The 14,256-nt window shown below is 40.8% G+C and overlaps 1 protein-coding gene across 4 annotated transcripts in view; it reads left to right on the top strand.

Moving 5' to 3' along the window:
- The first annotated feature begins 4,934 nt into the window (after positions 1 to 4,934).
- smg1 (SMG1 nonsense mediated mRNA decay associated PI3K related kinase) overlaps positions 4,935 to 14,256 on the top strand; it is a 66,562-nt gene continuing 57,240 nt past the window's right edge. For 2 of the 4 annotated variants that reach the window (XM_030057074.1, XM_030057073.1), the window contains exons 1-2: positions 4,938 to 5,163; positions 10,219 to 10,367. In XM_030057074.1, coding sequence (XP_029912934.1) covers positions 5,087 to 5,163; positions 10,219 to 10,367 — 226 coding nt within the window. In that variant the 5' untranslated portion in view covers positions 4,938 to 5,086. Of the gene's footprint in view, positions 5,164 to 10,218; positions 10,368 to 14,256 lie in introns of all 4 variants that reach the window. The other 2 variants (XM_030057077.1, XM_030057075.1) reach the window with 2 other exon arrangements.

The following is a 14,256-nucleotide window of genomic DNA, read 5'->3' as shown; positions in this document are numbered from 1 at the left end:
TTTGCATATTTCATGATATCTGTAACAGTATTATTTACTAAAGGTAATGCTGCATTATTAGCTAATGCAAGAGTAGCTGACCAACATCTGGGTGTTTATCTTTGCAAGGTGGGGAACTTGTCAGAGCTGGTGATCAGGACCAAGGTGTATCTAACATTAGCAATCAGCAACAGCTGACTGAAAAGCATGTGATGCATGTTATTAGAAAATTAACCCATATTAATCCAGTGTTGAACTTTCAGTCACTTTTGACTTGGGGATGATGACAGCACTGAGAAGTCATGTGGAAACACTGCAACACTGACATGTCATTCTGTCTGAGTTTAAAACATTTTTTCCCCCTAATTTTAGGGTTTCCAGAAGTCAAAGTGGTAGGCTACTACTAGAAACAGTGCTGTCAAACCACACGTGAAGTGTACAAGAAGCAAATCTGTCAAAACAGCAAAACTGAGCGACGCAGCTGCTGTATGCATCTCCATGGACTATTGGCCACTCAGCGTTGTTGAAGACAATGAGCTGAAAAACAGCAGATTTAGTGACATCGGGGGAATCCATCATATACACACACTTTAACAGCAACATCTGTTTCCAAAACACACTACAAGAGGGTAAGTGAGCAGGTAATTCAATACATTTTAAATCTGTGATTAATCATGATTAATCCATTACTAACTTGTGATAAATGAGATATTTGAATCGAGGCAGGGATATTTACATACTCATAGATCGGCACATACTACATGAAGGCACAGGTATAGACTTATGTCTAAGGCATTTTAAAGCATAAGGGAATTACATTTTTCAAGGAAAAACTGTTCTGAGCAGAGATGAGTTTTTAAGGGTTTAATCAATGCTGACAATGGGTCTGTAAGAGTCATACTTACACACACACACACACACACACTCGTGTCAGTCAGTAAAGATTCCTAGGAGTGTGCATGCATGGGTCTTATTTGTACATGACACATTTCACTCCAGATACACAGACACACAGACATACAGACACACAGACACACACACACAAAGACATCATCAGTCATTTTGGGGCTGGCTAAAACCGTGGGTGACTGATAGAGAATCAGAAATTATTTTAACTTTATTCTCCATAAATTCTCAGTGGTCAAGTAGGGGAGAGAGGGATACAACCAAACGTTTCAGGCCAAAGGCAAAAAAATGTAGGATATGTAGGAGTTAGAGAACTTGTTTTTTTATACAAGCAACATACACACATCTCTGCTACAAATGAACACTTTAACTTTGTTTCTAGAACCTACCATTTCCGTGGAATTTCACCCAAAGTGTAAGAAGGGAAATGTTACAATTAACCCCACAGGTGGGGTTAATTGTGATGAAGGGAGTCTTAGTTGTAACACTTATAGAAAGGTTTGGTTTAACACAGTTTAATACAATCTCATCTACATTCTACTGGGGGATACTGATTGTGTAGGCCATCAGTGGCATAGCGGAGAAATATCAGCTTTTTACACACTTTTTTTTCTGAGGGGGGCGAGGGGGAGGTTCAAGCTTGCAGGGTGGGCCCCGAAAACTCAGGTACGCCACTGTAATAATAATAATAACGACGAGTGGGTAAAAAAAAAAAACTTTTATTATATATATTTTTTAAGTGAACAGTCACAATATTGACTAGTGCTACTTAAAGTGCACATCTTATCAGAAACACATCAAGGTAAAGCCCCTTAGGGGAACACTGGAAATTGAGGTAAAGCCCCTTGTGGGACTACAGATTAACGGCGTGAAGGCCGAGGTAGAAACATTTTTTCAAGGCATGACCACACGTCTGTATATCTAATGTAGACCAGACCTGACATTTTCTATCAATAGATTCTCACATTAAGCTCCATGTCTGTATATCTAATGTATACCAGGCCTGACATGGTCTATCCACAGTGGCAAACACAATAAAAGTGCTCAATAACAGAGCCAAAAGCTCTCTTGTCCAAACATGACAAGCTCTCTCTCTTAGCAACAGCTAAGCCAAAAAGTGTAAAAAGGTACAAACAGGACAAATTCTCAATTAGCCAACAGTCAGCTAAGTCAAAAAAGGTAACAAATGTACAACATGACAAGCTCTCTTAGCCAAACAGGTAAAAAATCTAAGCCAACACATGTCCCATTGTGGAGATTTTTAAATGAATATGAATGGTCTGATGAGTTGTGCATAGATGGAGGGAAACGTAGGTAACACACTAATTGTCACAGCTATGACAAACGTAATAATCACCCCCGTCTGTGCACAACTCGTGAGACCACCCGGGACAGAAGACACACTTCACCCACTTCTCCCCAGGAGCAGAAGATGCAAACTCCTCCTCACACACAAGGCACATACAAGAGGACTGATTCTTCTTTGAACTCTTGCTTTTGGTCTTGGTTGATGGCGCATCGGGGCCTAGAGTGGCGATGGCCTTGGTTGAGGTCCCAGAGGGGCCTGGAGTGGCGATGGCCTTGGTTGCGGGAAGAGAGGAGCCTGGAGTGCTGATGATCTTTCTCTTGGTCTTGATTGGGGGCGCAGAGGGTCCAGGAGAGGCGATGATCTTTCTCTTGACCTGCGTCGACTTTCTTTGTTTTCTCTTCTCTGCCTCATCTTGTAGGGCCTGTTTGACAGGCGTGTCTGTGACGATTGCGTTGACCGACAGTTTCTTTGGCCTTTTGTTGGTCTTCCACTCTCTGGCCTTTGGGAAGGGCCGGACCTCCTGGGGGCTGAATGCAGATGTGGTTGCAGAGAGAGAGGGCTCCACAGGAGAGGAGCAAACAGCAGCATTTCCACTTGGTTCTGTTGCGCCGAGTTAGGAAAGAAAAATAGACAGATTATAGATCATAGGCACACAGTACGCTATTGTGCATGTGACATTCTTTTAAAAAATCACAATGTGATCTTTACTGTTGCCAGTAGACTATATTCTAAATAGAGATACACAGAGATGTGCTAAAGGTAATGGGAACTGACAGCAGGTGTGGCGCTCTGCCTCAGTAATCCATCTCCCTGGTCTAGAACATTGTAAAGGGGATAGACTCCGTTGTGTATAGTTACTGACAATAACCATCCAGACCACCTTCTACTAGACTAGTAGGGCTAGACAATGTAGTGAACTTACCGTGGGGAATCACCAACGGTCTTCTCTGCTGGGGCACCTGCTCTGTATGGGGCGGTCTTCTCTGCTGGGGCACATGCTCTGTATGGGGCAGTCTCTCTGCTGGGGCACATGCTCCGTATGGGGCAGGAGTAGACACAGCTAAATGTTTTGAACAGTGCTATGTTTTAGGCAACATGATGCTTAATAAGTTGATGTAAGATTGGATTCGGTAACACACGCACATAGTTCAGTAGTCAAAAAATTAGAAAGGTAAAGAAATTCACTTACTTGGTGGTAAAACACACTTTTACTCGTATCTCCTCCAAAATGCAGCCAATTCCCCCCAAAATTCGCACTGGGCTCTCTTTCGATCATGTGATGAACTAACTGGAAGCACTTGCCGGTTGACCTTGTGCAACTACCTACAAAGTCCGTGTTACAACTGACCCCGTGTAAGTTCCTACCCCGCACTCCCCTAATTAGGAAAACACACCTATACATAATGCCATCTATACTGTGAGTTTGCTGCTGTATCAGTTTTGTCCTCCATGCTGCCATCTTATGAGAGGACTAACTGTTAATAGAAGTAAATTTATTACATGACCATCCCTTATGTAAAGTGTTGTACTTCAGATATTGGTCGGAAAAGGTCTGGTCATGAATCTAGCTGTGGGCTACTTGTTTTAGTTTGCCAGTCAGACTGAAGATGTAAAGACAAAAACAAAACATTGTGAATCAAGCATGTTACAGTTTTTTTTCTGACTCTTTAGGCACCATCTTTGAAACTACTTTTGCAAAAATCTACACACCAACCACAAAACCTCACACCACACCAGCAATTCTACATCTGTTGCAAAAGCAAAGAATTCTTGCAAAACTTTTCAAACTCTTTAAAAACTTGCGTTTTGCAGTAATACAAGACACACACACACACAATCATCTGAATAAGAACATCAAGTGCCAACTACACACTGATAGTAGAAATGAAAAACACTTGTGGCTTTTCCTTTTTCTCCTTGCAGGGCAGGAGTTTGCAATAAAGTTTTTGTCATACATGTAGTGAACACACACACGCATAAACACACACACACAGCTCCCCAAATGTGTGAAGTATGGATGTGTATTCCCAACATAACACACTAAAAGTTTTTTTTTTTTTTTCTCAAAATGTTCTAAGCTCTCCTACAAAAGCACAGAAGCTAGAAAAAATTAGACCAAATCTAGCCTTCTTTGTGGGTCTGGACATAAGTATTCATCTTGCTTCTTCACCTCCTCATCCTCGTCCCTCTGGTTCTCCTCCTCGTGGTCCTCTACCTGTGGCCTATTTATAGAGCTCAAGCTCTGATTTGTAAGTGAACTCATTATTAGCATAAAAGGGTTTTCACATGTGTCAGTGTGGGAAGGCAATGGGCAAATAGTGTAGCAATGTAGAGACCAGTTTATAGTTTTGCAAAAAGTATGCTCTAAAATTCAGAAGGTCAGTTTGACACATTGCATTCAGAAAAAAAAACTGTAACGTTGTCTCATGCAGGTTTGGTTCTGACCCTAAGGGGTCACCATTTAAGCACTGCAGATGATGAAGCAGTCAGAGGCTGAGCTCACTCCCACTCGTGCCGTCGCCTGGCAACAACATCCCAGAGATGTGTGAGGAATACTACGTACCCTGACCCGAGTAATCTGACGAGGTAGACAGCAATAGGTGAGCCATGAAGATGCGTCCTCTTTGAAACGTTTTTTTCGGTTTGACCGAGGAGACAAACCTGTTGCAACTACTTATTTGCAAGCGTCGAACGTCGACAGAGGGCGCTGTTATAAAACGAGGGAGAATCGTGCCGTTTCTACAAGAGCGAAGAAGGTCGACTAAACATTAGCTAGGCTATAGCACCGACTTGCTAACAGATTCATGAACGGTGAATAAACATAGTGAGAAACAAGCTCGGGGACGAACTCGGTTACCGCTGCCGGCGGGTCATGCAGCTCTCTGAAAGGTAATGAGCCGCAAAGCCCCGGGGTCTCGGCTCAGCGGCGCCCACAAACTGCAGCCACACTGGAATGACTGGCACACCAGGTTGGTGTCCCGCCTCGGGTGAGGCTGCCTGAAATAACGTTAGACCGGGGACTGGCTGGGCCTCAGCGCAGCTGCTTCCTTATGGGAGGGAAATGCTTATTCGGTCATTTTCTCATAACGTGAAGTGGTCAGTGCTCTGTGTGTCTTCACAACTTTACCATTATCGCTCACAGGTGTTTAGACGGTTCAGCGTCACAGTGCTATGTGTTAGCTAATGTTCTCCAGGGCGGATTGTTTACTTGTCCGCCTCGCTGCCTCCTCATAGCCGACTCCTGAGCTGGAGCTGCCCGCGTGTTGTCAACTAATCAGCAAGTCATTTAGAAATTGGTAGGCTGTTAGCGTAACTTGGTGACACGGATGGCTTGGTAGCTCAGCTGATATGGTGATTATTATCAAGCGGCCGAAAGAGGATTTTTGCCAAGTAGCTCAGTTTGATTGTAGAGCGCGAGGAATGCATTTGGCTTCATTAGCATCATGTTGCGACTCTATATGCTAGCTCATAGCAGCTAGCTACCAAGCGCTACATTGCAGCTAATGTGGTAGCTGTGCTTGCAGTAACGTTAGCCTCATGACAGATTCTGCATCAGGCTCTGCTGAGCACGACCAGACTGTACACGTCTATAATGAGCTGTGGTTGTCATCACTGAGCAATGTTAGCTAACGTTAGCTCTGTTAGCTGGTTACCTGGCTTACCAGCCTGCTCGCCTGATAGCATTAGCTTGCTAGCTGTCTAGCTGGCAGAGACACCACCCTTCTCAAGTAACTTCCCCAATTTAGGTATTTCCAGTTAAATATGTATGTGACTTTTTGCAGTAGTTGATTAAATATTGCAGTGTAATCTGACACAGGGCATGATAGAAGGTGTAGTGTTAACTCGTGAGCAGGCATCACATTGTATTGTGAACTTGCCATGTTAACTGAAGGTAGTTACAAGTATTGTTATAGTTCCAAATTAGATATCAGTTACATCACGGTTCCTACTTAGTGTAGGGGTTTAACTCTGACTTGTAGGTAAAGCATTGACTTTAGTCAGAATCTAGTAGGACTGGGATGATACGTTTATCTACTGATTCAATATTATCACAATTCTTGGCTGCTGATTTGATATATTGTGATTCTTCAAGTGTTGTGATTTGACATTACAATTTATTGTGATTTTTGTTTTTGAATTGCCTCTAGTTTGTGGTTGTGAAGTTTCATCACGCTCCGATTATCCTAGAGGTCACAATAGGTCATTTTATACAGTGACATCATGATTCAAAAAATAGTCTCACTACAATGAAATGACTCCTATGGCGGCCAACATCATCACACATAAATCAAATGTGGCTCATTGAATCCACAAGAGTCTCAGCTTTCCAGTCAAACCAAATTTCTGCAACTCCAGGACTGTTTAGACACCAGTATGCAGTATGGTTTATGGCCCAAACGGCATTGCATTAGCATGAGGTGGCCATGTTTGCAAAAGAGAGACCCATGGGTGCCCAGAGAACCCATTTTCATTCAGACATCTGGAGGTCAGAGATCAAAAGACCCCATTTGAAAATGGCCATGCCAGTTTTTTCCACATCAATATGTAGCCTAACTTTGGAGAGATATTTAATCCTCTCGCCGACAACCTTGCATGACATGCTTGCACCATTTGGATTTCTTAGGTTGCCTAGTTTCACGATACCAATAACTTAACTGTAATCCATTCATTAATTAAAAAAAAGACAATAAAAAATCGCAATACTTGAGTGAATCAGTCATCCCCTCCCACCCCTAGTATCTAGTACATATATATTCAGTCCCTACACTGCTCCCAGAACTGTACAGTGTATGGTCCCCTGTGGCTGCTCACGTTGCTTGCAGCAAGCTCTTTAGCCCATAGACATCTGGTTTACAATGTAATGGACACAAGGAGAGGTGCTATTGATCTTATGAATGTACAGTCTGAACATCAGATATGAAGTATGCCAGTATTTAATATAAAACTTCCAGACTCTTAAGAAATGGAATTGAAAGTGGCACACGTTCGGGCCATAATTGTATGATTATTTATATTTATTATACTTGCGTAATTCACTGAAAATGTGTTTCTAAGTATGTATGTTTTCAAATAATAAATGTCAAAATGCTGCATGCAGCTGACTGTTGTAATGGGGCAAAGTTTGTTTTGAAGTAGCACAATCCAATCTGCAGTGCCTTGTTTTTTATGTGCCGGGTGACCACTCCATTATATGTGATTTAAACTTGTAATTTTGGTTTCTTATCACATCATAAATATGTTTCCAGGTGTTTCCAAGCCAGACTTCACAGTTGGTGTGGTAATTTACTTTTCCTTTCCTGCAGCTGCACTGTGAAGGCAAAAATCTGCAAACCAGACTTGAGTTTTACTGCCCTGACTCATATTTCATAGCAAAATTTTAAACCAAAGCATAAATAAGTAAAAGGTGAAAAAAAAAAAAAACACTTGATGTTTAAATGATTGATTTTCAGTTCACTTCCATCAACGGTCTGTTTGTTTCCTTCCCTGATAGTCCATACCAGCATTAATCACATAGTGTAGGGAAAATAACACAATGTAGAAATACATAAAGCAAAAAAGAGAATTGCCACAAATATTCAGCATATAGACAAGTTTATGAGCCGTTTCCGCTCTACTTCCTAAACTCCTCCCATCGATGCAATCCATTTCCGTTTTCGCGTGCTGGTTTGTTTTTAGCCACAGACATACATAGGTTTTTAGCTAGCTAGCTCTGTCCTGCCGACGAAAGGAAATTAAAGATCGATACTCGATCGAAAAAAAAAAAAAAAAAGTGGTTCGGGAACGACGTGTGCGGTAGTGTGCTGGCCTAGTTAACCTGAAGAGTCCACTGATCAGAGTGCCTCGTGAGGTTTAGAATCTTGTCTTGTGTCCCTGTCTATCAGCACCCAGCCATGTTGTTCATTAAATACAGATAAACACAACAAATACTGTGTGAATTGTAGTTTTTAATATTATATATGAATATTTTTATAGTGATGTAATTATGTGGGCTGCTTCTGTATTTTACGGTTTAATACCTGTTAGGATTAAACACGTTCTCTTTCTTGTTGAAGCCATTTGTTTAGTTTCCTCAAAGCAATTCATTCATCCAGTGTTATTAATGTACAGCATGAGCTTACTATGAATGATGAACTGTGTTAAAAGAAACTTACACTAAGGAACATAAGGCCTAGCATTCATGATCGTAGCTCAGTGCAATAATGAAATGAAATTCCATTTTTACATTTACATAAACTTTTATTTTCACACAAACAGTCAAGGTGGTTGAATCGTGTTCCCATTGTAAGGACATAATTATTAAAATTGAAACCTCACGAGCAGCGAGCTACATGTCCAGACGAAGCTGCGTTAGCATGGAAGTTTGTTTACACCGGCATACGCTGCGCAAACCACTTCCGGCGGAAATGAAGTGCATTTTTGTAGGGTAATGGCGCCCCCCAGGATTTGGCGCGTAAACTTGTCTATAGGTTTGCCATTTATCTCTTACAAGAAAATAACTGCTCTTTCCATCTTTATTGAAACATTTTACATTCATTGTATCTTTTCATTTTTGGATAGGGTGTTTGCTAAGCTAACATTACACAGCACCGGTTCATGCAACAACTAGCCTGCTGGTTTTTCCTTTACTTCTGGCTGATGGATAGTTTGTAGTACTCAAATTAATTTATCATAATTTCTTATAAATCATCAATTTCCCATATCTCTGATTTTGCGTATTGAACATAGTTGACAACAATGGCATGCAAATATTTCAGTTTAAAAAAAAAACATCTTGGGACATGCTCATGGGCCAGATTTGACTGGCTGTATCTCTGATAGATAATGTGTGATTTCTACATGTAGACATGAAGTTTGTAACATGTAATACAGCGTTCCAGACTAACATTTCCACTGGTAGCACTTGTGGTGGTACTATCAACTTTTTCAGTTGTTTGAACCAGCATATAATAATTTGGTTACACCATTTTATTTTATTTTAGTTATTTATTTATTTTTTGTTCTTTGGTACAGCTCAGACCAGACATGCTCACGATCTGAAGCTCCAGTTTCAGCCTCTATTATTTCCTCTGTGTGCGCAAGCAACTTTCACAAGAAAACACACAGGAAATACATTGTAGATGGTCAAATCTGTGTGTCATGCTGCCAACTCTTCAGATTTTTCTGCCCCTCTTGCAGTGTTCTCCAGGGGTTTTGTTTCCCGTTTGAAATTTCAGAATCTGCCCGTCCACTATATTTGTTAGAAGTAGTATCACTGCTGTTAGTCAGAAGAATACATTGGGAAAACATAGTCTGCATGTTTTTGTCATTGGCAGGTCTCTCTTCCACTTACTTCCACCTCCACAGAAAACACATTGTTTTCTGTTAGAGGGAAAACAGTTTCATGTCTAGAGCTACAAGAACTGAAATTATGCCCATAGCTGAGTCCAATTATGAGAACCATGCAGACTCAACAATCAAATTTCATGCTTATTCCACACTTTTGAAGGTTCTTTCTACGCTTAGAGAGCTGAGAGACAGCGAGAGGTGGAATACAGATAGAGACACGGAGAGAAGATTTGTGTAACTGCTGAGAAAAGAAAAAAAAAAGCTTCTTGTTTGAACAGCCAAGCTCCTGCACACGTGTGAATTTGTTTCGCAATGCCGGCCATTGCTGTCAGTCAGTTGGTCTCTCCCTGCCTGCACGTCCTGCTCCTCTCTCTCCTCATTTTCCCTTTTTAAAATAATCACTGCCTCATTTTTGGGACAAGGCAACAGCTCGATGCATTGAGTCATAAAGTTCTGTGTCGTCGACTTTGGATGTGAATCCCATGTGCTCACGTAAACATGAGCTTGTGAAATTTTAACCTGCACACTCAAAAAGTGATCACAGTCTGGAGCCCTGTGATATCATCGTCCTTTTCGATGCGTTCATCACAAATTCATTCATATTGCAGTGATATGTCGTGCAGCTCTAGACAGTATCCAGTTTGTGTTTTTGTGTTTGTTTTAAGTGTGTGTGTGTGTGTGTGTGTCCTTCTGTTTAGAGTTGACAGTGTGTCATCCAGCCAGGACCGAGTGAAATCCAGAGAACTTGGCGCAGCAGCGGTGTTCGACGTGTTGCCCTCTGACTGCCCTGACCAGCCAGCACTGCACAACGATGCCTATGTTGCCGCAGATGCACTCCAGGAAGAGGGTGAGGGCTCAGCTTCCATCACTGGTTCAAGCTTTATGTCCATAGCTGCAGTTTGAACATTTGATTTGGAGGTTCACAAAAAAGGGCAAAACAGCGTGAGGCGTTGATTACATGAACATTAATATTCTGAATAGGCTTACCGGCTAATATGTTATTTGGCTTGAGAGCTGCATTTTCATATTACAGCAAATATGCCCTTAAAGCTGGCCTATGTAACACTGTGAGCATTACACTGCACTCATGTTAACTGTCCCACACTGTCCCAGGTTGGAGCATATTGTACAATCTTAACTTTCACTTTCATTTTTATGGTTCAGAGCATACCATTAGGTTATGCTTTCTGTTCTGACAGAGAACAACCTAATGTGCACCTGGAAGAGATCTATACATGATTTTGGGACAGGGGTGTGTGTGTGTGTAGTAATAAATCCAGGAGCGGCAGCTTGGTGCACGTGACAGGAAATAGAGTGCAGTGTTTCCCATACATAGCTGGTATTGTGGTGGCCCGCCACAATGTCAGCTGTGACCACCACAAATGTATTTATTTTTTCACGTAGAGTGTTATGATTATTGTGACTGTTATAGTGTTGTTCAGTCAAATTTAGGGGTGTGCCATCATGTTGGTCATAATACTTGAATAGTTTTTTATATGATAAAATGTGTCATTTTACAATATTAACAGTATTGTGGCGTGTTGACATGGCCTGTTGAAGCACAGTCATGATGTGTAGCAAACAGCAGCAGCAAGCAGTGATAAAAGCGAAAGCTCACTGAAACTGGACAATTTCTGTTCTGCTGTTTCGCATTCACATGTCACATTTATTGCAGTTTTTGTTTTTTGAATTATCCTCTAGTTTGTTAATGTAAAGTTTAATGAGCCTATGATAATCCAGAGGTTAACAGTAGGTCATTTTATACAGTGACGTCAAGTTTTAAAAATGGTCTCACTACAATGAAATGGCTCCTATGTGGGCTAACATCTTCACACATGAATCAAATGTGGCTCATTGAATGCAACTACATGCAAAAAATTGCACGGTTTGTTCCCCAAACTATATGGGATTAGCATAACTTTGGTATGTCTATAAATGGGAGACCCGTGGGTGCCCAGAGAACCCATTTTCACTCAGATATCTGGAGGTCAGAGGTCAAGAGACCCCACTGAAAATGCCAGTTTTTCCTCGCCAAAATTTAGCCTAACTTTGGTGCAATATTTAGTCCTTTGGTGACAACCTAGCATGACATACTTACCTGTACCTGTAGATTCTTAGATTAAATGAATACGTTTTTTTGTTTTTTTTTTTGTCTCTCACCCCTAGCATGAATGCATTATAAGAGAGGGCTGTAAAAGTTAGCAGCAGAACAGTCATCACTCCAGTTAGAAGCACCTGTGGGAGTACGAGGAGAGCGTAACAGCTGATGTGAGCTAAACAACTGAGTATACAAATGACACTGGCTCAGCTCAGCACAGCTGAATGATTGCACCGAATCTGCGATCATGTTTCTCTATTTGAGGATGGCCTTATTTGCTTTTACTATTTCTATTTTAAATGCGAAACTAAAGTGGAACTTGTTTAGTGTTTTATAGTTTTTACTGAATATTTAAAGGGAAACTTGGTCAGTTTTATGTTGACATTAACCGTGCAGCAGTTGTGTTGTGTTGCGTTGCTGCAGTTGAAGAGACTGTCATTCCTCCACACACACACCTGTCTCACTGCACAATCTGTGTGTAGATTCAAATTCAGTTGGGAGAAACTAATTTGAATGAGCAAAATGAGACTTTACTGCATAAAATGAAACTTACTGACAAGAAATTTTGGGAGAAAGGCTTCTACAGACTTTAGCACTGTTCAAGTAGTGGAAGAGCATGATGCCCATGAAGATGGTGATTAGGTCCCCTCCTTCCCCCGTGTAACCCCCTGGTGCATATACTTTGGTTATGGTGCGATGACTATGGGCTGTATGAGTGAACCAGAACTGAAACACAAACACAAATGAATGAGGCATCTAAATATGAAGACAGCATGTGAACAGGATGCAGAGGTTCTGGGAAATTCGCTGATAGGTTGTCTTAGAAGGTAACCTAGAAGGGAGAGCCTTAAAAGGAAGAGAAATAAATGTGAAGCTGACTCTGAAAGGATATAAGACACTGCATAATTGGTCAGAATAATTCTCACGTATTATGTTATGTTCTGTCAGAGAGCATTGCTGTCTTAACAGTGAAAATGAAAGTGAATCTTAAAATTCTACAATTTGCTCCAAATTGGCTCGTGTTGGTAACTGTGTCTGTAAACAAGAAGTAGACACTTTTTAACTTACTTTTAAACTACCAACATTTAGATAGAAGTTAAAGTGCAGTGCAAAAACAGGCATAAATTTCCTGCTAACAAGCAAGAAATTAGTTTTAGCTGCTGTTATTGTATTTAAGGACATTAATACATAAACTGGACAAGTTGGCCAACACCAAAAGTTGGGAAATCTTGGTGTCAGTATCTGCAAAATGGCTATGGCGAAGGCCGCTAGAGAGTTCAGAGATCATTTTGATGTTTATTTATTTAACCTTTATTTGTTAGAGAGGGACAGTGTACATTAATAAACATTTTAAGACAGTAAAATGTAAATGCACCCAATTATAGCCAAAAGGCTAATTTCCATTGGTAGTCCCCCTGCAACCTGATCATGTGATTTGTAAACCAGCTGACAGCTAGTACTCTGCTTCTGTTGTTCGCCACTGCCACACCAACTCAGGTAAAAACCAGGCAGACTGGGCGCCAAATTGAGCACACCCTCTTTCTCTCACACACACATGCATACTTTTACACCCAGAACTAAACTAGTTGGCAACGATAGTGCCCAAAAAAATAAGAACCGATAAGCAGTTTCAATAAGAGTAGTGGTTTCGGTTAAAATCCTAAAGATGCCATCCCTATTTAAGACACATTTTTATTTTATTCAAGGTGTCTGTCTCTGACAGAGCCTTGTGAAAACCATCCTATAATCACAGCGATTAGAGAGTGAAAGAAAAAAATCTCTGCTGCACCTCCACACTTCAGATCTTTCAAAGTCTGGAAGAACTCTGGCTTTAATAGTTTAGAAAGTGCATGAGCATTGTTGTATGCAAACTATGCAGAACTACATGGAAAAGTCAGTTTTTGTGGCAATACAACCAACATGGGAATTGTATCAGAACGCCACACTTTGTTATTTTGCTGGTCGGTTTCTATCTGTAGGCCTGCAAGCAATGTTAAAACCTCAGTGAATTTAATTGACATACTCATGCTAATGGTCTGTGGAAGTGTGATTCTGCTTTTTACACAGTCAAGAAGTTTAAAAATACAAGGAATTTGTGATTACACATGAATCGCAATAGTACAGAATCACATTAGTTACAGGATTGTGAAATATATTGCAATACTGTAATTACTCTTTATCAGGATATCCCTGCCAATTCCCATCTCAAGTAAATAGTGATGTACATTTGTCAGTTTTTTACATTTTACAGACTAAATGATTAATCACTCAGTCAGTTATTAAGACATTAACTGTTCATAAAAATATTCAACAGTTGCAGCCCTAGATGGATGATACCATTAGTGTTAAGTTTGTGAGGTTGATTTTTGATTGATTGATTGAAACTATTTGAGCTATCAATAGGTAATGATTATCAAATTTGGCCTTCAATTTGGCCTTTGTTGGGGTGGGTTCACAAAAAGCTTTATCCTGCAGGCTCATTTTGAGGACACAAGTATTTTTGAGTTTGGTTCAGGCCAAGACAAACTCGGCCTTGGATGCTGGCCAGCATACTTCCCCTCCCTGCTCCTCTGCTGAGTTACACTGTGATGTTGTGAGGGGATGTGTGTTTTTACATTGGAAATTGTGAGACTGGTTC

Source organism: Myripristis murdjan, chromosome 8 (assembly GCF_902150065.1).
Source record: "Myripristis murdjan chromosome 8, fMyrMur1.1, whole genome shotgun sequence".
NCBI classification, from domain to species: domain Eukaryota; kingdom Metazoa; phylum Chordata; class Actinopteri; order Holocentriformes; family Holocentridae; genus Myripristis; species Myripristis murdjan.
This window is presented reverse-complemented; position numbering and strand designations above follow the sequence as displayed.